General features: G+C 36.3%; 1 protein-coding gene across 6 annotated transcripts in view; it reads right to left on the reverse strand.

Annotated features, from left to right (window-relative positions):
* Positions 1 to 1,980: 1,980 nt before the first annotated feature.
* Positions 1,981 to 26,623, reverse strand: part of cwf19l1 (CWF19 like cell cycle control factor 1) — a 42,447-nt gene continuing 17,804 nt past the window's right edge. For 5 of the 6 annotated variants that reach the window (XM_059987579.1, XM_059987575.1, XM_059987577.1 and 2 more), the window contains exons 7-14: positions 26,447 to 26,531; positions 25,786 to 25,926; positions 12,882 to 12,987; positions 11,871 to 11,950; positions 9,948 to 10,157; positions 9,325 to 9,444; positions 4,511 to 4,608; positions 1,981 to 2,635 (exon numbers count right to left, since the gene is read on the reverse strand). In XM_059987579.1, the coding sequence (XP_059843562.1) occupies positions 2,491 to 2,635; positions 4,511 to 4,608; positions 9,325 to 9,444; positions 9,948 to 10,157; positions 11,871 to 11,950; positions 12,882 to 12,987; positions 25,786 to 25,926; positions 26,447 to 26,531 (985 nt within the window). In that variant the 3' untranslated portion in view covers positions 1,981 to 2,490. The remainder of the gene's footprint in view (positions 2,636 to 4,510; positions 4,609 to 9,324; positions 9,445 to 9,947; positions 10,158 to 11,870; positions 11,951 to 12,881; positions 12,988 to 25,785; positions 25,927 to 26,446; positions 26,532 to 26,623) is intronic. The other variant, XM_059987580.1, reaches the window with a different exon arrangement.

Raw genomic sequence — 26,623 nt, forward strand, 5'->3', positions numbered from 1 at the left:
TGCACATTGGCCTTCATAAATCAGAGTATTCAGTACAGAAGATGGGATGTTCTGATGAAGATTACAAGATGCTGGTGAGGCCCAATTTAGAGTATTGTTTGCCGTTATGGTCACCTAACTACAGGAAAGATGTAAACAAGGTTGAGTGGGCAAAGAAAATTTACAAAGATGTTGCCAGGTCTGGAGGACCCAAATTATAAGCGAAGGCTGAATAGGTTAAAACTACATTCTTTAGTATGTAGAAAATTGGAAGAGATTTGATAGGTAAACAAAATTGAGGGGTACAGGCAGGGTAAATGCAAGCAGGCTTTTTGCACTCTGGTTGGGACTACAACTAGACTTCATTGCTTAAGGGTGAACAGATAAGAAATTTAAGGGCAACATGAGGGGAACATTCTTCAGTCAGAGCGTCACGAGAGTGTGGAATGAGCTGCCAGTATAAGTGGTCTATGTGAGTTCAATTTCAATGCTTAAGAGAAGTTTGACTAGGTACATGGATAGTAGGGACATGGTGGGCTATGGTCCCGGTGTAGGTTTTCAGCATGGACTTGATGGGCCAAGAGGGCCTGTTTCTCTGCTGTACTATATGACTCCAAAATAGTAATTAGTAATACTGAGAACATGAATTATAGAGTCCTTTAAAGTGAATCCACAAGTTCAGTGTCAAAGTGAGTTATCCACACCAGTTCAGGAGCCCAATGATTGAAGGGTAATAACTGCTCCTGAACCTGGTGGTGTGGAACCTAAAGATCCTGTACCTCCTTCCCAATAGCAGCAGCAAGGACAGAGCATGGCCTGGATGGTGTGGGTCCTTGATGATGAGTGCTTCCTGTGGTAGCACTCATTGTAATGTGCTCACTGGTGGAAAGCTTTTTATATCAAAAATCCAGTTCTGATCAACTTCAGTTTTTATAACAGTATGATTTGGATTAACCTACCTATCCTTATCTTGTATAAGCAATGAAAGCTTGTTCATTCTGTGTGTGCAATATAATTTTTTCATGTAAATAAAAAAATGAATGGCATATTACAACAATAATGTGCATACAATACAGTCGGCTCTCCTTATCCGCAGGGGATTGGTTCTGGGACACCCCCCCCCCCCCCCACCGCGGATACCAAAAATCACGGATGCTCAAGTCGCTTATTTAACCTGGCCTAGTGCGGTGCTCTTTAGGACCCAGCGGAACCCCGGACTTTATTTAACCTGTCTCAGTGCAGTGCAGCTCTAAATCCGCGGTGTTTCTGTTTGTGAAAATAATTACAATCACGATTGAAAATAAGGTGGAAGTAATAAAGAGATCAGAAAGAGGTGAAACACCATTGGTCATTGGAAAAGCGTTAGGATACAATCGGTCAACAATCAGAACAATTTTAATAGAGCATGTGAAAGGCCCTGCCCCGATGAAAGCTACAATTATTACTAAGCAACGTAGTGGTTTAATTATTGAAATATGTACGTTTCTTAAGTTTCATATGCATAGAAAGGTAAGATATATACTATATACTAAGAAAAACATTTTACTAACTGATGGTAAATAATACCGGATGTATTGTTCCGACTTCAAATCTGACAAAGACAGACTCAGGAAAAGAACTCATTCATAACCCGGGGACTGCTTGTACTTTTAAATAATCTCTAGATTACTTATAATACCTAATGCAATGTAAATTCGATGTAAATAGTTATACTGTATTGTTTAGGGAATAATGACAAGAAAAAATAGTCTGTACATGCTCAAACAACGAGTGCTGGAAAGAGAACTTACGGGTTTCCTGATCCGTGGTTGGTTGAACTTGCGCATGCAAAACCGCTGATAAGGAGGGCCGACTGTATTCAAACAGTTTTCAATGTTATAAACACTATTGGTCAGCAAATTAACTCTGGATAGTAGAGCTATAATGGAAATCCATTAAATGAAAAGCCATGGGAAATTCAAGTACATTACACATACAAATATTACTATTGATCCCAGAAAATAAATTATTAAAGTATTTATTACATCAAAATTACAGGAAGAAAGTACACCAACAAATCCACTGCACCAAGTCTAAACAGAATTTCTGGAAAACTAATTTGTTTAATTTTTTAAAATGAAAAATTGTAAAAATACATCCAAGTTATCACTGAAGTAAAACTTTACAGAATTAGATTAAGCCAATAATTTTGAATGACAACTTGAAAGCAGTTCCTTGAATTATTTATATTAATAAATATACAAGGTGCTGGATTCTGAAAAGAAACTGCAATTGTGAAGTCCATTTAGGAAAAATTAGATTTGCCTTGATTATTCTTTACAAACTGACCCATGATATGCACAATACTTCTCAAAGTCAACTATAGCCGCACATACGTAGTTCTGTGAATGAAAATATATCTTTATCAAAGTCATAGCACCTGGGATAATTTCTCTCAAATGACTAAACTTCAGAGAAACATTGACCAATGTTGTTGAAAGTATTTACAAAAAAAAACAAGATAAATTCAATTTAATCAAGCAAAGAAAAATCATAAGGTTGAAAACCCACTCTGAAAGTCTTGGCAAATCCTTCTTCATCTTCTCGGCTATATTTACATTCTCGCCAATTTGCTTTATCAGGTATATTCAGGACAGCTTCACTTGCTAGAACTTCCCTGTTAGAAATTCAAAACCATTAAGTAAACTAACATGGTACAAGCATGAATGCTTAAAGATATCACTAGTCGATGTTGTATACTGTGTTAAGAAAAACAAAAGATGCACACAATTATTCCTTATCACATCGATTTACAAGCTACAAGTTTCCATCAATACATGCAATTCGCATTTACTTAAGTCAAAGTTCAATGTAAATTTATTATCATTTACTGCGATTCATTTTCTTGCAGATCTGAGGCTTCAGAACTTTTGCCAGGACATAGCCTGGATGGTGGGAGTCTTTGATGATGGACGCTGCTTTCTTGTGTCAACACTCCATGTAAATATACTCAATGGTGAAAAGGGCTTTACCTGTGATGGACTGGGCAGTACCCACTACTTTCTGTAGTCTTTTTTGATTCTGAGCATTGGTGTTTCTATGATTAGGCCATGATGTAACCAGTTAGGATAGTTTACACTGTGCATCTAAATATCAAAGTTTTTTGGTGACAATGCCGAATCTACACAAACTTCAAAAAAAAAAGGACTATCTGCCTTCTTTCTGATAACACTTAAATGTGGTCCCAAGACAGATTGCCTGACACCAAGGAACGTAAAGCTACCAACCCATAATGATAAATATATTTGTAAAATTTAATACTGTAAATATTGGTTTCAATAGGCATGGGACTGAAGTAGTATAAAAGCTAATTATAATCTTCTTTGTAAAACTGACAAATGAAGTCAAAAATAAAGCTATTTCAGGCTGAACTAAGAATTTTATTTAAAACAAATGAGATAAACTTGTTTGATACCTGCTCTTAGAAATTACACAGACAATTAAGTTTGTTCCCTCATGCTTCTAAGTCTAATCTGTATTTGGTGTAAACTGGTTGGCCAATAGTTGGAAAATATATAATTATGCAGTCAACGAAGATAACAATCTCTTCCACTCAGTCAGTTAATAAAGAATGAAGTCAACTGAAGCACTGCTATAATGAATAACTCTACCAAATAAGGAAAAGGATTTAAAGGCACCTCAATGGCCTGAATGTTATGGAAAAATATTAATTTATTGTATGAATATTTGGAACTTCAGAACTCTAAGCAAGTATTTCATTGACACAGCAAATACATTATGAAAATCTGTGCCAGGAGGAACTCAGCTCAAGGACATCTTTCTAGTGCTCTCAATGCAAGAAAATGTCACTATTCTAATTTTAAGCACTAACAATATGTATCTTAACATTGTAGGGTTATGCTTGCCAAAAAAAAAACAATTTTAAGTTGATTGAATAGGTTATAAAATGTTTTTAGTATTCACAGACATGTGGAGTTTCCTCCCAAGAGGCCAAAGGCACTGCTTATAAGGCTCCCTAAGCTTTTGAGTACCAACTCTCACTCCACTTTGTGATTCCACTGCACCCTGGAAGGCCTGCCAGTGTACAAAATATTGCTATATGGGCTTAAGTCAGCTGGGGAAGCACTGGAGGCAAATTTGGGCCAATCACAACATTAACAACGTCATCAACTTCAAATTTTGGACATATCAGTTTATCTGTGCAAGAGACTTTGCCATCTGATGTCAAATGCCAAGCCCACATATTTTATGCGGTTTCACTAAAACACATTTATTCTTTCATGAACATTTAGGGTGGATTTCTTTGTTGGCTTCATTTAACATTTATTGTCTAGGTAACATCTGAGATCACATTCAACTGGAATTAGTTATTTTCTACCAAAAAAAAATAGCCCAAATCACTACTTTGGTTTGAGTCCACTCCTGTAGGTTTCATGATTAGGTACTGTAGGTCCAGGTATCACTGAAGTACATTAAGCAAAACACTCACCAAAACCATAGACACTCGAGACCAACAATCTATTCATCTTACCTTCCAAATTGCAAAGGAAATTGTTTCTTTATTCTGTGAAATAACTTCTCTCCACTGTCTAGTTCAACGTAGAAATATGCCAATCCAGGCTGAATTATCTATAAAAGGAGGGGAGAAGTACTTAAAAAAGTATCACTAACATTTTCCCCCAAATAGATTTATAGAAACCATGACTTTTGACAAACAAGTAACAATTTGATGAATGGTGAATCAAACATTTTATCACTAAAACCCTTCAAATAATTCAGATTGATGGGTGCACCAAGTCTTAATGAAATAAAATGGAAGCCAATTCATTAAAAAGCACATATTATCCCCATCAAGGCTGAGGCTTTTAAAATACACTGACGGAAAATTGCTTCAATGGGATTTGTCTGCATTTTACAGTCACCACTGAACTGAACATAGGACTGCTCAGCTGCAAGTTGTAGTACAAAATGAAATTTAATCACATATTGTTTATGATTAATAACTTAAGCAATTTAAAAAAAATGTTATTACTTCTATACCATCTGAAACGCCACAATAAGTAATGCCCTGGGTTCCTGGCCTACCTCCTTCCCATTAAATCATAATTCATGCTTGCATAAATTTGGTTTATTGTCATAGTCTTCAGCCACTAATGTTCATGGATCTTCAGGAAACATTAGCTGCATACATAAATGCAGCATTAACATTCCACAAAAAGTGGTGACAATGAGTCGCACAAAGCCACAGGTGCATTGGTCACAAATCACTGATACACTATTTACACCTTTCATGACAGGTTACGAACATGATATAGAAGCTACAATCTGCAACAGCTGCAATGATATTTGTTACAGGTTTCTAAGAAAAAAATCATGGCCATCTTCCAATAATTGTCATAACTTCTTCCATGACTACATATACAATCCCAGATTGAATAGTGATAACATACTTTCAAAGTTAAACTTCAATAATAAATGTAGATGCTCAGGAACTTTCTTTTAACTTACCAAATGTTATACAGTAGTTGGAAACAATCCTCAGAATAACAAAAACAAAACATGTTTTACACATATCATTTGTATTTTAATTGATAACATTCTAGCCTTTTTTTTAAAAAAGGGCAGAAATAGCCAGTATCAGAGAAATCAAAAATCAAGAAAGACTTGGGGTGGAGAGAAACTAATGACAGAGAAGTGTATATGGATGGAGTTTAGAAGATGCATTGTTCGTGAAAATCCAAACAGTGATGCTGCAACTCTAAAATGAAAAAATACTGGAAATACTCAGGTCAGGATGCTTTTGTGGAAAGAGAAGCACCCATTTCAGGTGAAAATCTTTCAGCAGATCTGAGAGGGAGGCAAAAGAAGCTCATTAGGCAATGGGAAGAAGAGCATCTCTGATAAGGTAAAACCAAGGTGACCATGAGGATAAACCATAAACAAGGTTAGCTGGCTAATATAAATAAAAACACAGGTAAAAGAATGCAGCCAAAAGAATTTTAGAAGCTACAAAATGTGCAGCATGAAGATGTGCTCAACCAGTCAAATTGGACAAATCCTCCACTTCTGGATTAAAAAATAGAATAAAAACCAACAAATTGGAACAATATCAAGTTACCCGAAGTTGTAGATTTCAATAGCAAGCCTAGAAGGGTGCAATGTTCCCTGACAGAAAAGGAGCTGCTGTTGTTCAGGCTTGTGTTTAGCCTCATTACAGAAGTATGGGAAGCCACAGACCCATCCGTCAGAGTGGAAGTGGGATGGGGAATTAAAATGGGAGACAATGGAAAGCTCAGGATCCTGCTTGAAGACTGAATGCAAGTGATTGCCACTTTTAATTTAAACACGACCATATCAAGAACACTGAATGCAGAAGTGCCAGTGAATCACAGCTCAACCTGGAAAGATAGGTTGGGTCATCTGAAGGGGAGGGGAGAGGAGGGTGAAAGGACAAGTGTTGCTTGCCTGCATTTATAAAGAAAAGTGCTGCAATAAGGGAGAGTGGACCAGGAAGTCAGAGAATAGCCTCTGCAAAATGCTGGAAAGGGGTGTTTGGAGGTGCAATCCCTTTGAATATGATCACATTGTTTGTGAAATAAGCCAGAGTAGTCACTGGAACCACTAGAGTTCAATGCAAGCATGGTTAGTTCATAATCAGTCAGTGATATAGTACAGACACGGGGCATTTAGTCCAGTGTCTGCACTGACCATAAAGTACCCATTTTTACACCAGTCCTACGCTAGCCCATTTTATTGGCATTTTGAATGAGATGGTCTTCAGTGCATATTTTATACATTGGAATTAAATGAGATTTTACACTGGCCAATTAACCTACTAATCCTCACATCTTTAGGATGCAAGTACAAACAAAAGCACTCAAAGGAAACCCATATGATCACAAGGAGGACACGAGAACTCAAGACAGGTTTGAAAGTGGGTTGCTGGATTTAAGTCAGAAGTTAGACTAACTGCAGGATTGTGTCATATTGCAAACACAAGAGAAAAGTCAGTTGTAGAGAGACATTATAATTAGGGCCCAAACTATACACATTGGTTTACAATGCAGAGAGAAAAAAATACAAAGCAAAGTAACTAAGGTTAAAAAGCTACTTGTGAGTTTGACAGACTGATGCAGCTAAGGTTGCTCTCCTTGGAAGAAGTCAAGGGAATCTAACATACCGTAGATTCCGGACTACAGAGCGCACCTGATTAAAAGCCGCACGCTCTAATTTTAGAAAGAAAATCAATTTTGTACTTGTACAAGCCGCACCGGATTTTAAGCCGCAGGTGTCCCACGTTGTAATATGAGATAGTTACACAGAAAAATATTACACGTGAGGATTTTTTAAACTTTTAATTAAATCCGTATAGTAACATAAACAAATACATATTGTAAATGCTTTTTTTCGAACAGTGCCTGTAACACAGCTACTTTTAAATATACATACGTATCGGTAACACACAAATTATGTTGCGTATACTTTTTTACTGAACAGTGCACGAACAACATTCCAATTCTCCTAACGACTGGTAAAAAAATATATATACTGCAGCCTACCAGGAAAAGTTATTGATCGCCTTCTTCATCTTCCTCCTGCGCACTAAAACCATCAAAGTCCTTCAGTGTCCGAATTGAATAAAACCTCAGGATCTCGTCATTCACTTCAGTCTCTTCGTTGTCGCTCTCACTTGAGCGCACGTGGTCCTCTTCATCATGCAGCAGTCCAGCCTTTCGAAACCCGCTGGTGATGGTGGATGTTGTGACACGGCTCCACGCATTTAGGATCCACTGGCAGACTTGAGTTAAAGATGCTCTTTGCACGCGTCCTGTTTTGGTAAAGGATTTCTCGCCGCTCGTCATCCAAGCCTCCCACTCAACGCGCAGCGCCACTTTAAATGCCTGGTTCACGCTGATGTCCAGTGGCTGCAAATACTTCGTGGTGCCCCCAGGAATCACAGCTGGAATTGAGTTTGTACTCTTGATGGCAGCTTTCACTGAACTTTCATTGTCAGCCGCTTAAAAAATCACCATCGGTGCAAGCTTTTGTCCGGATGCTGTGCAGCTCAGAACACAAGTAAAATGCGTTCTCTCATGGCCACTTGTTTTCAGTGTGATGGACGAGTCACCTTTTTTATTAACAGTCCGAGTGAAAGGCAGGTCAAACGTCAAAGGTACTTCATCCATATTTCTGATATCATCTGGCCCGATGGAATTCTCCGCTATCTTTGTTTGAGTGAATGTGCGGAAGTTAGCAAGCTTTTCCTCATGGTCGGGAGGGAGCTGCTGACACAGAGTCGTGCGTACCCTGACGGACAGGCCTTTTTGTCTCATAAATCTAAAACACCACGATGGCCCACCTCTAAAATCTTGGATTTTCATTTTGGTGGTGATTGCTTTAGCCTTCAGTCTGATCTGCACGGTGGAAACACCGCGGCCGCCTGCTCTCTGCGTGTTAACCCAGTCTTCAATAAAGTTTTCAAGTTCGGGCCATCTCCTATGATTACCTCTGAAAGCTTTTGTTGTCTTTTTGCATTGCCTCAGTTCTTCATGCTGGCGTCTCCACCGTCTCACCATCGATTCACTTATGCCAAGATTATGTGCAGCAGCTCGATTTCCTTCTTCAACCGCCAGATTGATCGCCTTTAACTTAAAAGCTGCATCATATGCTTTTCTTCGAGTGTTTTCCATGTTATGAGGGTGAGTACAAATGACTGATTTACAATAATTTAATTGTGAAAGTGCGCTTGATTTATCGTACAATTTCATTGGACCTCTGTGAACTACTCATCAATTTTATTGGTCTACTGTTACGAGGCAAAATGTTTTTGGCAGCATGAAAAAAAACATGCATTAGCCGCACCGTAGTATAGGCCGCAGTGTTCAAAGCGTGGGAAAAAAGTAGCGGCTTATAGTCCGGAATTTACGGTAGATATTTAAAATAATGAAAAGTCTGGGCAAAAAAAAAAAGAAAAATTGCTTCACTGATGAATTTGACAAGAACCAGAGAATATATAATAGTTACTTAATGAACTAAAAAAGCGACAAGAAATTTAATTTTTGCGTGGCTGGTTGTAAAAAAGCACTACCAGCAGGAGTACAGAAGGCAAATCCATTTTTTAAAGTCTCAAAACAAAAAGGAATTGAAAATCTATTTCACCACACTGTGATCACAGGCTCTGCAACCCTTTATAGTAAAGACTTTATGAAAACTATGGGCAAGCTTTGATGGGACTGGTTATGTATTAAATACCATCTTATTTCTCAATGAGAAACAAGATGTTGCTTTTAACTTTAATATTTTAGTAATTTGCTCTTGAGATTTACAATGATTCCCTAAACTCACTTGCTTGAGATCTGAATGTTCAGGGATTTCCAAGAGCTCCATCTGTTGTTCCTCAGCTTGTACAATATAAGCTTCTTTAATTTCATCAGTAGTACAACACTGAGCAGGGACAGGAACCACCTGAATGGAAATGAGAGGAAATGGGATTCTTCAATACCCTTCACAGTAAATATTAAAAATCAGATATTTATACCAAAAGGTTAAGCATTTCAAATTTAGCTTATTTTTAACAAATCTACAGTTTCAGGAAAAAATACATCATTGGGACCTTGGATCCCTCAGAAAAGCTTGTCGTCATACCAAATAGAAAATATCTGGGGTTATTTCAGACTTAAACTAATGAAAACAAAATATATGAGAAGTAAAAAAGTTAAAGGAATATGCCAACTTTGCATTCCTCAATTGCATTTTTTTCCTTCAATATTATTATGTGTGGTAACTTTAGGATTGGTCTGGTACTTTCAAAACCAATCAGGTTAAGAGTAACCACAAAAGCTGTTTTTTTAGTAAATGTTTTTAAACAGTGCTTAAACATCTATAACTGTTTGCTTTAAATACAAAAGCAAGCTTATTTTATTTTGCAAAAGAGTAATGAAGCTTTCTTCAAATATACTGGAAATTACCTGCAGCTGCAAATGTTGACTCCTGTAGTTCCTTTCAAACATTACAAACCTTTTCCCAATGCTCTTGTAAAACCTCTTCAAAGCCAATTTACACTTTTCAACTTCTTCAATGGCTTCTGAAGGAAGCTCCACTACTGACTGATAATGTCCAATGGGTAAAATAAGTACATGATCAGGAGATAAGCCACCTTTGGCAAGAGCAATATAGCACTAAAAAAATAAGAATTTTTATGTACTCTTAATAAAACATGCAGTTGCTACAATGTTTTAATTATGCACGTTTCTATGCAAACAGAATCATCTTACACACATCTTAAGTAAAGAATGCATGAAAATGTTACCCACAGGTAATTTAAACTCCACTAGTAAAAATTCTAATAGTAGGCATACAAACAGAAAGTGGGAAAGAAAATATGATTAAGTAGACAATATTTAAAATATTTGTAATAAATTGGTAAATATACTGTATTTAACTTGAATAGCTTGGTATTTTGTTCCAGGGTTCACTGACTTCTAATTACATTTGATAAATCGTAATAAATGCTTACAAGGCAGGATAGAAAAATGAAGCAACGAACTTGAGAAAATTGCTCTAGACTTGAACATTAGTTTCTCTGATGATTATCCATATAAAATACAACATATTTTATACAATTGCACTGCAGTTGGTCAGAATATCAAGATAGAACTGAGTTTAAACAATTTGTATTTTGAAATATGTACTGTCCTCATTATCCATTAATTTGCTTCCAAAAGTGGCAATATTTACAGATTTGATTTTCCTCATACACAAGTGCACTTTATAAAATATCAAACCAAGCTCAAAGCCAGCAAATATCACACCCTATGCCTCTTTCCTGCATTGCTCCCAACCATCGCTTCTTGGCCTGTTTTCGAGGGGCAACAGGTATTGGACCAAAGGAAAGACCAGATATCATACTCTACCTCCATCCCAAAAATAATCACCAGCATTTGAGAAGAAATTGAGCACCACATAATCCCCTTGAGATTATGTAGATTTCAAAATTATCCCATTAAAAGTATTTATGTGCAATTTTAATATTTTATGTATTGTTAACTAGCATCATTTCCTTTTAGGTATTTGAACTTCTAATGTTTATTAGGCTTTTAAAACATTATGCAGCTCATTTATTTGGACAGTGAATAGGTAGGAAGCGAGGGCCTTAGTGATTTTTTTTTGTTTTCTTTACAAAGTTTATGCTCTAACCATTAGGAGTGATAAGGACTGAGTATGCGCTACTTTAAAGTAGTCTCCACAGGGTTTGTTTGTTGTGGAATCAAAGCATTTAAACTATCATCAGTAATATAACTGCAACTACAAGGCCAGCCCAAAGTCACAATTATATTTTGGCTGCTAGTGTATACCAGTAGTTCTAGAGCCAAGTTTGTGGACAGTGTGAAGATTTGATGAATTGCACTATTAAATGGAAAATGATCTGAACAAATATGGTAGTGTAGTGCTACACGCAGCGCTGAAATAACGACATGGAGTCGGTAAACTGCAGCTAAAGATTTTATTCGAACTTCACGGCTTCGCTTTAAAGCCTCCCTGATCCCGCCCTCCCCGGGCGCGGATGCTGTAGGAGGCATGTATTCACAGTCCCGCGCGGGCTTTTCCCCTTGTTGGTGAAGTAGACCTGGAGCCTTTTTGGGACTGGCCTTTATGCCGGCGTGCTGGCTATTTGTGAGCCGGTTCGAGTGCGCTAGGAAGTGGATCGCCACAGTAACTCTTTATCAGACTACACTGTAGAGTTAAAGACAGCAAATTGTTTTATAACAAATGCAGGATTTTTTTTTTAAATCAGGGCAGGTACTCTAGTAACCGTGATGATTTTTGTTTCACCAGCAGCTAAATGCAAAAGATTTGGGCAAAGGGTGTTGAAGCACATTTGTAGTACTTACGTGCGTACCAATACTGATTATCAAGTGCTTTTCTACCTCAGGACTAGCAAGGCAAAACCAGCAAGGGCTTGTTGGCTTAGCTAAAAGAAAAAAATAATGAAAAATTTAACAATACCACATTAAGAACACATGCAAATGTATACATAGAGGGCATTTTAGAAACAATGACAGACATCTTAATTACAAACTTTATGAAACATACCATAATTCAGAGTGTTACAATATCTTTTTTCAAAACATCTTTCACTATCCTAATTATTTACCCATTGGAGAACACTGAAAGTGTTTAAAATGAGCTTTCATTAAAATTTGTAAATTTAATGTGCTATGGATAATCATCCTCAGAGTACTAGGGCTTCACTATGGTTGCAATGAAGAATTTATCTGTGCAACACTCCCACTTGTGATTACATAAACAATTAAGCCAAAAGGATTTTAAAAGAAACCGAGATCTAGTTGCTATGTTCCATGTCACTTACTTTCCATGCTGGCTAGATATTGAACTAAGTGTACATGCCCTCCTGCTTTAACATTATGAAGCTACACCCAAGTTAGCAATGATTACCACTATAATAAGAATGTGGTTCATCTAATCCTTTTAAGAATTTTATCAGAAGGGAAAAAATACGTTTGGCAACCTTATCTTTATGATTTAATTTTGGACAACACGTTACAGTAAGTACCCAATACTTCTTTCTAAAATAAAGATATAGACTGTAAAGCACGTTTGGAAAAAAAAGATTTTCATTATTGCCAATAGATGAGATGAAAGAGAAAGTTTAGGATAAAAGCAGTAGATGTTAATCATATCATTCTTTGGAAAGTTTACCATTTTGATACTTCAAAATATTTTCCAACTTTAAAAGAAAACTATTAGCCTTACTTATCAGTGGAACATCATGTTATGCACAAGAGATAAAAATACCTCAGTCTTAGTACTTTATGTAGTTATTAATGTCCCCAATGGAGTAAACGAAGCAACTCCAGCTCAAGGTCAAAATTTACACTTACGTGGCTTTCGGGGCTGTTTTGATTGATGAGATGGAGGCCCTCCTTCTCCGGATGATCTTTTCTTTCCTTCTCGTTTGCCCAAATCAAAGAAGAACTGAGCATCCTCCTATAAAATTAGAACAAGGATAATTAGGCAACAAGGATAATAAATTTTAAATTCAAGATCAGATAGAAATCAATACAAAGGAAGCTTTTACAGTAAAGAAATAATGAACCAGTGGAGATTGGTCTTCCTAGTTCTGTCCTATGTTTCTCCATCACTCTGCAAATAATACTATTTTGAGAAAGTGGGGACGTAATATTTTGATGTCTGTGAAACTAACATCTTAGCATTCACTTTCTACTAGCATATTTCATTATCCATCAAAAGACCACAAGAAAAAGGAGCAGAAATAGACCAGTCAGCCCTTTGACTCTGCTCCATCATTTCATCATTGCTGAATCATTTCCCTCTCAACCACATTCACCTGCCTTCTCCCCATATGCCTTCATGCCCTGACTAATCCAAAACTTACGAACCCCTGACTTAAACAAACCTGAAGACTTGGCCTCCACAGCCACTTGTGGCAATGAATTCCAGATTCACCACTCTCTAGCTAAGGAAATTCCTCATCTCTGTTCTAAATGGACGTCCCTCTATTCTGAAGCTGTGCCCTCTGGTCCTGGACCCTTCCACTGCAGGAAACATCCTCTCCACATTCACTATCTATCCCTTTCAATATTCAACAGGTTTTAATAAAATTACCTCTCATTCTAAATTCCATAAATCGCTCCTCTTACAATAAGCTTTTCATTCCCAGAATCATTCTTCTAAAACTTATCTGAATCCTCTCCAATGTCAGAACATCCTTTCTTAGATAAGGGGCTCAAACCTGCTCACAATACTCCAAATAAGGCTTCACTGGTGCCTTACAAAACCTCAACATTACATCCTTGCTTTTATATTCTAGTTCTCTCAAAATGAATGTGAATATTTCATTTGCTTTCCTCACCATGAACTCAACCTTTCCAACTCATAGTTCTGAATTTCCTTCCCGTTTAGAAATTAGCCTATATTTTTATTCCTTCTACCGAAGTGCGTGACTATACACTTCCCACACATTCCATCTGCCACTTCTTTGCCCATTCTCCTATCCAAGTCCTTCTTCAGCCTCATGTGTTGTACCTTATCAAAGGCCTTTGGAAAATCCAAGTATACAACATCCACTGTTTCTCCTTTGTCTATCCTGCTTGTTGTTACTTCCTCAAAGAATTCCAACAGATATGTCAGGCAAGATTTTCCCAAGGAAACCATGCTGACTACAGTCTATTTTAATATACATCTCCAAGTACCCCAAAACCACATCTTTAACAATGGACTCCGACATCTTCCCACCACTGAGGTCGGGCTAACTGGCCTATAATTTCCCTTCCTCAGCCTTCTTCCCTTCTTGAAGAGGGGAGTGACATTTGCAATTTTCCAGTCGTCTAGAACCATTACAGAATCGAGTGCTTCTTGAAAGATCATTATTAATGCCTTTACAATCTCTTCAGCTACCTTCCTGCAGAACCAGAAATTGCATCCAAAAACAGAAATCAGAAATCACTGACTGACCCTTCACTTCCTTCTGAGTTGGAGAAATCCAAAGATTCAACACACTAAAATTTTCTTCATTACACCTCCAGGTGGCTAACTTTGGTGCTTTTCAGTCTGTCTTAAGATTCCTCAGCCAAGGGGAGTACCCATTTTATCAAGCCCTTTAAGAATTTTGTACACTTTAATAAGGTTACCTTTTTCTAAATTCCAGAGAATTAAAGCTCAAGTCTAACCAAAAATAACAGACCTGTCATCTTGGCTATAATCTGGTATATTTTCACTGTACTCCATTGCAAGTACACCTAAAAAGGAGGCCAAAACTGTGAATTATGTCTGGTGTGATTTTAGAACCCTATATTGCAGCAACCCATTCCCCCCCACTCAAATTCCTTTATTGGAATAAGAAGCAGCACATTATTTCTTTTGAATGTTGTATCTTCACGCTGGCTTTCAGCAATGGTGCACGAGGACACCATAGTCACCTAAATATTGTCATCTCCAATCAATCACTGCTCAAAACAATTCAGTAACTTTTTCTATCTAATTACCTCACACTTTTCTACGTTATATTCCGCACGCCTCATTGTTTCCCATTCAGTCGGTCTAAAAGTTGCTGTAGTGCCTGAATCCTTATTACTAATCTTGTTCCCAAATCAAGGGTTTGCAACCGTTTTTGTACCATGGACCCTTACCATTAACCAAGGAGTCTGGACCACTATTCCCAATTAATTTCCTGCCACTTAGAAATATTACATCTGATTCCCTCAGCTATATCACTGCTGCATGTAGATTGAACAGTGGAAATCCAAGAGCCAAATGTTGTGATAACACATTAGTCACAACCTACTAACCTGAGACACATCCTTTTATTCCTATTGTCTTCTCTCTGTTCACTCTCAATTTCTGCTTGCAATTGCTCAGAATTCCATGTATTCCAATTTTGTGCATCAATCTCTTTTGTAGGACGTAATCAAAGGTCTTCTGAAAATTCAAACATACCACATCTACTGGTTGGCCTATATCTATACTACTAGATATATCCAAAAGGAACTACAATAGCTAAGTACTTCAAGCACGAGTTCCCCTTTTCTCATCTCCTTGTTTACCCATTTTACAAAAGAAAAAAATCAGCATTTTCCCTATTATAACATCAGGCTACCAAATCACTAATTTCTTGATTTTGCTTAAGTAGTGGGACCATATTTCCTACACTTCAGTCTTCAGGAATCATCCCTGAAACTATCGAATAGTGGCTACAAGTATATCAGCAAGCTGGAGACGCTCATGGAGTGAGTACTGTTTTGGATTCGCTCCATAACCTTTACTTTTTTGAACCTTTGATCACCCTTATTCAGCTTATTTTTACCTATACCAAAAGTTTCTTTGTTAATTTTTTTTGGATTTACTGCCAAGAGTTTGTTGTGAACTTTTGAAGATATGCAAACAGAAGTGACTCTCAGGTCTAAGGGACGGGATCCCGGACGCAATCCGGACGGTAACGGAAAAAAGCAGGCTCCGCCACAACAAACTCAATTAACTTTTGAATTGTTTATGGAGGTTTTGGATAAAAAAAATTTGCTGAACTACAACAATTTTTTAAAGAAGATATAAAGGCTTTTCAAGAGTACATGGTTAAGACGGATTTAGTAATTAAACAGCAACAAGCTCTTATTGTGTCTCTGCAAGAAGATGCTCGGAAGCGAGATTTGACTATTGAAAAACTGCAACAGGATTTAATTTCGACCATTAAGTTGATGGAAGCCCTTAAAGCCAAGAGTGACGATTTTGAGAATCGGTCCAGAAGACAGAACTTACGTATACTTAGTCTTCCAGACGGCATAGAAAAAGATGACCCTTTGAAATATTTTGCTCAACTTTTAAAAGAAACGTTTCCGACGATTTTCCCGAATAACCCCCCTTTATTGGATCGGGCACATAGAATTCGGCGTCGATCACCGAGTGTTACAGACAAACCTTCAGTGGTAATTGTCCGGTTCCATTATGTACATGATAAAGAACAACTTATAAGAGCAGCTCGTCGAGCAGGAATGATTAAATTCAAAGAATTTTGCTTCCGCCTGGTCGAAGACTTTAGTCCTGACCTTTTAAAAAGGCTTCTTTTTAAACAGTTGATGGCTGAATGTTATGAGAAAAATCGAATATCTCCGTCGAATGCTCCACGACAGGTTTTCATTTCAACTTCAGAAGCGAGAAAATATCTGGAGGAGAACTTCCCTACTGCTACAGACACCAGTCTCTAATAAATGAACGATTCTGATCGTGTAAGATGGTTCTCGATCTCTTAAACCAGAATTAAAATCTGGTTATTAGTGTAGGTTCATCCTATACTTTATACTTAAGTTAAAGTGTGTTTTCGTGATATTAATTGTTTTGCCTTATACACTTTAATCATTTAACTACATACTTGTCCATTAACTTTGTTCCTTCGAAGGTATATTTTTAATTCTTTGAAGGTGAATTTTTCGTTGATTAAGATTTTTGGTTTTGCTTAAGATGGCGTTATGTTTTTATTTTTTTTGTCTTTTTCCTACAATGCATCGCTTATCATAGCTTAAATATTTTTTGTTTTGTCTGGGCTAGAGCCCAATTTAAATTTTTTTTTAGTGATTATACTTTTATTCTTTTTACAACTAACTATACTTAGAAATATGGTTTTTATTATAGCGATTTTAATTTTTAAAGTTGGGGTGATTCTTTTATATATATCCTTTATATATGGAATGTTCTTCAGCTGACATGGGGGTAGGATTAGTCTTACTTTTTCCCTTTTTAAGTCATATTTTGGCTTTTTCTCTTTTTCTTGGGGGGTGGGGGGGGATGGTCTGTTTTCTAATTCTATTTTTTTTTGTACCAGTTTGTGTTAGTTTTTTTTATTTGGGCTGTTTTTGAACTTCAAATATGTCTGTGTTGTCGTCACTTCCAGGTCTTCTCATTACTTTTGTTCCTCTTCCGGGTGCATGAAGTTTATAAGTTGGTTAACCCTTTCTATACCAAAGGGTTGATTTTAGAATTATGGCTCAGACCATTAATTTTGTGTCTTGGAATACTAATGGTTTAAATCATCCAATTAAACGAAAGAAGATTTTCAAAGTATTCCAAAGACTTAATGCTCATATCATTTTTGTACAAGAAACTCATGTGAGGAAGGAGGATAAATTTCATTTTTTTTAGATTTTGGCGGGGTCAACAGTATCACGCAAATTCGAATGCTAAAGTAAAAGGAGTTTCAATTTTTATTGACTCCTGTATTTCATTTGTTCAACATGATATTTCTTCGGAACCGAATGGCAGATTTTTGTTAATTACGGGTTTACTTTGTAATAAAAAAAGGTTGCTTTGGTTAATGTTTATGCTCCAAATGTGGATTGTCCTGACTTTTTTTAAGTCTTTATTTACCTCTTTACCCAATCTAAACAAATATAAGTTAATAATGGGTGGTGAGTTTAATTGTTGTTTAAATCCTCGGATAGATAAATCTTTATCTATTCAGACTTTACCTAATAAGTCGGCCACTTGTATTAACTCTTTTTTGACTGACAATGGAGTTTTTGATATTTGGAGATTCCGGCATCCTAATGACAGAGTATTCTTTTTTCTCACATGTTTATCACTCTTATTCGAGAATTGATTATTTTTTTGTAGACTCTTGTTTTATTCCATTGGTTGTAACTATGATATTATAGCTATCTCTGATCATGCTCCATTATTACTTTCTATGAAATTTACGGATACGGCTTCTAATGCTAGACAATGGCGATTTGACTCTACCTTGTTGCAAGACTCTGACTTTATAAAATTTATGGAGGAGCAGATCGACTTCTTCTTTTCAACTAATTCTACAGATGATATTTCCTGCGGAACACTTTGGGACACTTTTAAAGCGTATATACGTGGACAGATTATTTCTTATTCTGTTGGTTTGAGGAAACGTACTAAGATGGAAACTCTTTTATTGGTTGATAAAATTAAAGAGATTGATAAGAAATATTCAATTGCTCCTAATAAGGAGCTTTACAAACAAAGGGTTGAACTTCAAATGGAACATAGTTTATTACTTACATCCTCGATTGAAAATCAATTAATGAAAACTAAATCTGATTTTTATATACATAGTGATAAATCTGGTAAACTGTTAGCTAGTCAATTGAAGAATGCTTTGGTTAAATGTCAAATCACTAAGATTGGTCAGCAGAATGGGAATCTGACAGTTAATCATGATGAGATAAATAAGGCATTTCAAGACTTCTATACCTCCCTGTATCAATCTGAATTTCCTCAAGATCATAATACCATGTCTGATTTTCTTGGGAAATTAAATTTTCCAAGATTATCATCTGATGATCTTTTGATATTGGATACTCCTATTACGGATGTAGAAATTAAGGGGGCTATTTCCTCAATGAATTCTGGGAAAGCACCGGGTCCAGATGGTTATACAGTTGAATTTTTAAAATTTTTTTCCGCTACTCTTTCCCCTTGGTTAGGTAAGGTTTTTGAGGAAGCCATTAGATTGGGGAATTTGCCACAATCTTTTTATAGAGCTTCCATTTCTCTAATATTGAAGAAAGATAAAGACCCTACTAACTGTGCTTCTTATAGACCTATATCTTTATTGAATGTAGACTCCAAGATTTTTCCAAGTTACTGGCATCTAAATTGGAGAAGGTATACCCAAAATTATTTCAGATGATCAAACTGGTTTTATTAAAAATCGTTATTCTTTTTTTAATATTAGGAGATTGTTGAATATTGTTTATACTCCCTCACATGATACTTCAGAATGCGTGATTTCATTAGATGCAGAGAAAGCATTTGATAGAGTTGAATGGCCTTACTTATTTAATGTGTTGGAGTTTAATTTTAGTCCGATATTTATATCATGGATTAAATTGATTTATCATACTCCAGTAGCCTCAGTGTTTACCAATAATCAAAGATCTCCCTTTTTTCGCCTATTTCGGGGCACTAGACAAGGATGTCCTCTTAGTCCATTACTATTTAACATTGCCTTAGAAACTTTGGCAATTGCCATCAGACAATCACAGGATATTTTGGGTATTAATTGTGGGACAGATATTCATAAGTTATCTTTGTATGCAGATGATTTATTACTATTCATTTCTAACCCGGAGAAATCCATTCCAGCAGTTTTATCATTATTGGCTCAATTTAGCGAGTTTTCTGGGTATAAGTTAAATCTTAATAAAAGTGAATTGTTTCCTTTGAATAAACGGGTCCCAATTTATGGAAATTTACCTTTTAAATTAGTTAATGACTCTTACTTATTTAGGGATCAAAATCACAAAAAACCATAAAGATTTATTTAGATTTAATTTTTTACCCTTAATTGATCAGATTAAAGGTTTGTTTACTAAGTGGTCACCTTTATCTTTATCCCTAATAGGTAGGATTAATGCTATTAAGATGGTTATTTTACCTAAGTTTTTATATATTTTTCAAGCGATACCAATTTTTATCCCAAAATCTTTTTTTACTAATGTTGACTCTAAAATTTCTTCATATATATGGCAGAATAAAAATCCCAGGTTAGGTAAAACATATTTACCGAAGACAAAAAAGGAAGGCGGGTTAGCATTACCTAATTTCAGATTTTACTATTGGGCAGTTAATATTAGATATTTGTTATGTTGGTTGAAAGATGGGGGTGGATCTTTTGGCCCTTGTTGGGTGAGTTTAGAAACTAAATCGGTATCAGCTTATGCTCTGGGTTCTATTTTAGGGACTTCTCTCCCTTCTGCTCTTTCTAAATTGCCGAAACGAATTGACAACCCGATAGTTAAACATACTTTATGTATATGGTTTCAATTTCAGAGATTTTTTGGGTTGACTCAATTCGTTTTAAATAGTCCTGTTGTATCTAATTGTTTTTTTCACCCTTCCATTATAGATCAAGCTTATTCGGCTTGGAAAACTAAGGGATTACTAAGATTTTCTGATTTATTTTTAGACAATTGTTTCATGTCTTTTGAGCAATAATCCAACAAATAACTTGCCTAGATTTCATTTTTTTAGATATTTACAGATTAGACATTTTTTAAGTTCTGTACTCTCTACGTTTCCAAATTTTGTGCCTTCAGATATTTTGGAGAGTTTATTTGAATTAGACCCTTTTCAAAAAGGGCTTATTTCAAAACTTTATAATATAATTATGAAGATACATTCAGAGCCTCTTTATAAGACTAAAAAGGATTGGGAAAGAGAGCTTAGTCTCAGTATTTCTAGTGAGAATTGGGATAGAATTCTTCAATTAGTTAATACATCATCGTTATGTGCCAAACATTCATTAATACAATTTAAGGTCGTACATAGGGCCCATAGGTCCAAGGATAAATTAGCTTATTTTTACTCTCATATTAGTCCTATTTGTGATAGATGTCATTCTGAAATTGCGTCTTTAACTCATATGTTTTGGAGATATTTTTGATATTATTTCTGCGGTTTTGAATATCGATTTACAACCTCATCCTATTACCGCAATTTTTGGTTTACCAATGTTAGACTCACTGCATTTATCTTCTTCTGCCCGTCGAATGATTGCATTTCTAACTCTGAAGGCTAGAAGATCTATATTGTTGAATTGGAAAGAAATTAATCCTCCCACTGTATTTAATTGGTTCTCTCAAACTATGTTATGTTTAAATTTAGAAAAAATTAGAAGTGGTACTTTTGAGACTTCTATTAAATTTGAAAGGTTATGGAGACCATTTATTCAACATTTTCATATGATGTAATATGACCCTGTGCCAAGTTCATTTGATTTCCCAGCTTTCAGCTTATGTATTTTGAGAGGACCGGAAGTGACGGCATTGATGAATACTTATTTTTGTGAGATATCATAAACAGCCCCCTTTTTTTTGCTTCTTTTTTCTTCTATATTAGATATTAGTTATTAGATTAGCTAGTTTTGCATTATATATATATATATTTTTTTTTTGGTTTTTTTCTTTCTTTTTTCTGTTTTCTTTATATCTTATATTATGAAATATTTAGACTTACTATGTTTATACATATATTTTATGGCTTATGTCTTGGTAAACATTTATATTGTAACTATTATGTATGTTTTTTTCATATGTAATGGAATTTATATGTTGGTAATTTCTTTATCAATATATCATTAGTATTCTGTCCATATTACTAATATTAATAAAAAGATTTAGAAAGAAAGTATATCAGCTACTCGATTATTACAGAAAATTATGAAATCTTAAAGCTTCAGGAAACAGAATTCAACTTCTGACAAGCCTTCAATCACAGATATAGGCTCTAAGCTAAAAACACATTAAGAAATCACTAGTCACAGAATTTGTGAAACATTAATTGACACCGATTCTATCCCGCAGCCGTCACTATAGCCAATTACAAAATGGGTCCAGATTTTTAGAACCCTTATTGGTCATGCCACATTCATAAAGCCGCAATTTTATTACATTCATTGTATTCCAATTGACTTTATAAATACGCAGCACAGATGACTGAATTTTAGACAATTTTCTGTAACATTAACCTGTGTATAGTATCATTGTTAGAGTGATTTTTGGGTTTAGGACATACACTTAGCAATTGACTTTGGCTGTCAGTCTTCATATCTGAAAATGTATTGCAGATTTAATTTGGACTGCAGCTCTGAACAATGGGTTCCTAAAAGCTGTGAATCTCAGTCCATACAATGCTGTTTAAAATTAATTTTGATGTCTGTGGTGTGGATGCTAATCAGGAGGTGTGAAGGTTTGAATGTAGTTTCAAAGGATGCATTGCCCATACATTGTAAATATGGAGCTGTCCTTTGATGTTTGGAACATAAAATATCAAGCTCCACGTTGGGCGAATGAGACCTGTCAACAGAAAGCGTCTCCATATGATGCCTGCTGTACCCTGTTTGTCAAATAAAGAAGCTACTTTCTATCTACCAGTAATTTTCTCCAGTGACTTCATTCACTCAACAACAATCATGTCAAAACATTTTTCCTTGTATTGATTCATTTCCATTTCAAATGAACTCTTAAAACACTAATATGGTGCCAAAGATGGATTAAACTAATCAGCAATTTGCTCATGCATTTCATTACAATAGGAAAAATCTATTAAAAAAATCACAAAAATGCCAAGACCTAACCAGATGAAATAATGGAATTTCACATCTGCATTCTAAGTAAATAAAGTTTGAGCAAGCTGAAAACAATTTTAACTCAAAATACAGAGAAGTCAGTAAACTATTATGATGCTGGAACAGGCATGGGCAAACTACGGCCCGGGGGCCATATGCGGCCCGTTAAGCTTTTTAATTCAGCCCGCAGAACTTGATGAAATTATATTAATAAACCTTGTTAACGTTTTTTCCCCCGCAATTCTGGCGTTTTCCCAATAGATGATGCACTCTATATACATTGACCTTTGTTGAGGTGCAGTGTATTACTCCACATTTGCGCTTTACTCTTTGACCTCTCACCCCTTCTGTAAAGATGAGTGGAGCTAAGAAAAATGGATAGAGAATATCGGGTGTTTAATAAGGAGTGGACAACTAAATATCTTTTTACCGAACACCGATCAACTGCTGTATGCCTGATATGCCAAGAGACTGTGGCGGTTTTTAAAGAATATAATATCAGCCGTCACTTTGCCACAAAACATGCCAACTATGCTAGCAATCAGTTAACGAAAGAACGGGAAGCTAATGCTCAGAGGTTGGCAGCTAATTTACAGGCTCAACAAAATTTTTTTCACCGTCAAACTGCCATTCTTGAGTCAAGTACCAAGGCGAGCTTTATGCTGTCATTCAAATTAGCAAAGGCCAGCAAGCCTCCGTCTGAAGGCGAGTTTTTAAAAGAATGTATGGTGGAGACAGCAGGTGTATTGTGTCCGGAGAGCAAAGACAAATTTGAAAAAATCAGTTTATCACGCAGGACAGTGACTCGCCATGTGGAACTGATAGATGAAGATATAACCAGCGACTTAAATAAAAAGGCAGAGTCGTTCACGTTATATTCATTAGCACTGGATGAAAGCAATGATGTAAAAGACACTGCTCAGCTCCTCATTTTTATCCGAGGAATTAACAATACTTTTGAAATAACGGAGGAGTTTTTGACAATGGAGTCTCTGAAAGGAAAAACACGGGGAGAGAACTTGTATGACCGGGTGTCTGCTGTCATCGAAAATATGAAGCTCCCTTGGAGTAAACTTATCAACGTCACCACCGATGGATCTCCTAATTTGACGGGGAAAAATTGTCGGCCTGCTGAGGAGAATACAGAATAAAGTGAAAGATGAAAATCCTGACCAAGATGTTATTTTCCTTCACTGCATCATCCACCAGGAATCTCTATGTAAATCGGTATTATAGCTGAATCATGTTGTGAATCCTGTCGTAAAACTTGTCAACTTTATACGTGCAAGGGGACTCCAGCACCGTCAGTTCATCGCGTTCCTGGAGGAAACTGATGCGGATCACCAGGACCTACTTTATCACTCCCATGTCCGCTGGTTAAGTTTGGGCAAAGTATTTCAATGAGTATGGGAGCTCAAAGAGGAGATCGGTGCATTTTTGGAGTTACTGAGGAAGGCCGGCGAATTTCCTGAGCTGAGCAACAAGAGCTGGCTTTGTGACTTTGCATTTGCTGTGGATATATTTTCACACATGTATGAACTGAACGTGAAGCTACAGGGGAAGAATCAGTTTGTGCATGACATGTACACAAACGTGGAAGCCTTTAAATCCAAGCAGGCTTTTTTCTCCAGGCAAATTTTGAATAAGTTATTCACTCATTTTCCCACACTAGCCACGCTGGAAGAGGCTGGCGCAAATGTGAAAAAATACAGCGAGTCACTGGATGCGCTGCACAGAGAATTCTGCCGTCGCTTTTCTGATTTTGAAAAAATTGACAAGACACTTCAGTTGGTGGCCTGTCCCGTCACAAGATCCTGAAACAGCACCAGAGGAGCTACAGCTGGAACTGATCAACCTTCAGTCTGACCCCGTCTTAAAAGAGAAGTTCAACTCTCTTAAACTGAATGACTTTTATGCTTCACTTGGTAAAGAGGTGTTTCCAAACCTCCGGAGGATGGCACAGAAGATGCTGGCGTTGTTCGGCTCGACCTATTTGTGTGAACAGGCGTTCAGCGTCATGAACATCAACAAAGCCAGCCACAGATCCAAGTTAACTGACCAACACCTCAGATCCATCCTGAGAATCGCCACAACAAAACTAAATCCAGACTTTGATGCGCTAGCTAAAAAGGGAGACCAACAACACTGTTCCCACTGAAATTAAAAATAAGTTTCTTCGTTGTGTTATGTAAAAAATGCATTTGAAAATATTTTTTTCAATAAGCCTTACATGTTACATGTCATTTCCGTTAAGTGATGGACATGAGTAGTGCGCAGGTGCACGTACGTTCTCAAAATAAAAAATGCGCTCCAGATCAAATAACGCGCTCCGCATACTGGCGCGCTGTCACTGTTCTGTCCTTGAGCTGGTCATTGTTGAGTTTTGGCACAGGGGACAATTGAGTAAGAAGGAGCAGGACAAGTAGACCTGCATCTCCTACCGTTTTTAAAATAAAGACAGTCAGGAGGAGAGTGATGATGATAATATCTTGAAGGATAACAGAATTTTCAGTGCTTTAAAATAATAACTGTTACTATTAAAAAAAAGCTGTATTTTATTCATTTAATTTTCAGTGTTTTAAAAGTCATTTCAATAAATAGCTAAATACCATCGGACTTCAAAGACAGATATTTTGTTGTAATGCATTTGTTCATTTTCAATTGAAATTAAAGCACATGTTTTCTACATATCCCATGATATTTTATTTTCTCTTATGAGGTGTATTACCAAAACACTCCGTCCATCTGCTCCTGGTCCGGCCCCCGTCAAATTTTAGAACCCTTTGTGGCCCACAAGTCAAAAAGTTTGCCCACCCCTGTGCTAGAATATGTAGCAAAATATAAATTTGTAGAGAAAGAATATATAGTCTTGGGGTTTTGAGGATGAGAAGAGTTTTAATTACCACTAAAAGTAGGAACACATTTCACTGCCAAGAAGTTGTTTTTTAAATCACTGACAACTAAATACCTGATGTCTTTCAGGGCCTGCTACAGAGGAAACGGAAGCTTATAGAGCTTAAGCTCTGGCAAAGGATGGAAGCACAGATTATTTCTTTTTATTGATACTGCCTGGCATGCTGCTTTTTTCCAGCATATTTTTGTTGTTTTTAACCTCGAGACCAGTTAATAGAACATTATTACAACTAAAATGCTAATAAGTATTTTCTCTATATACTTACTGGTGCAGGTTCCCCCAATTTTCCTTTTTGAAATTCTTTTGTCATTTTCTTGTATGGACTTTCTGTGACATCTTGAGGTTGTTTCACTAATTCAGTTGGATCCATGGAACTTATGGGCATAATATTAAATGCATACAGGTACTGTAAAAGTAAAAATAAATAAGTAATATGTTAATGCACTTTTGAGTATGTACAACCAAAAGATCAAAGAGGTCACAAAAACCATTTAAACTAAAACCTATTCTAGCAATATTTTAACATTTAGGACAGTGATTTCTTTAAAGGATGCATTTATCACCAACACTCCATCTCCTTAATGTCACCCCTCTGCAACTTCAATTCTCTGCACCGATTAATTGCCTCAAATGCCCTTTTCATGCTTAGACAAATGATGAAAGGACAATTTATTCTTTAACTTGACTAAAACCCACGAGTTTCCTTATTTTTGTCATCAGGATCATTATTTTCAGTCTTGCATGGCCAAGCCCATGATTCCTAGCATGTGGAACATGACATTATGTTAATTAGAATTGAATACTATAAATCCACTACTTTAGAAAAACAATGGAAAATGAACTTGCTGAAAATATTAAAAATGTGATAGTTTAGAAGTTTTCTGTTAAAACTTAATTGTGCTAGTAAGTCAAGAGAGTTTACTTGCCTTTTTCTTACTAAAATTGCTGATATTTGCCAGTGCAATGAACCTCGTAACGTGCTGTGCATTTTCCTGCAGTACCACATGGTTTCTAAATTAAAAAATAAAAAGTCAACTTGATCATAATTACTTTAAATACATGGAGAGCAAGTTCCAATTCTACTTCATACATGTTTTTGGATT

Source organism: Hypanus sabinus, chromosome 13, assembly GCF_030144855.1.
Source record: "Hypanus sabinus isolate sHypSab1 chromosome 13, sHypSab1.hap1, whole genome shotgun sequence".
In the NCBI taxonomy this organism is placed as follows: Eukaryota; Metazoa; Chordata; class Chondrichthyes; order Myliobatiformes; family Dasyatidae; genus Hypanus; species Hypanus sabinus.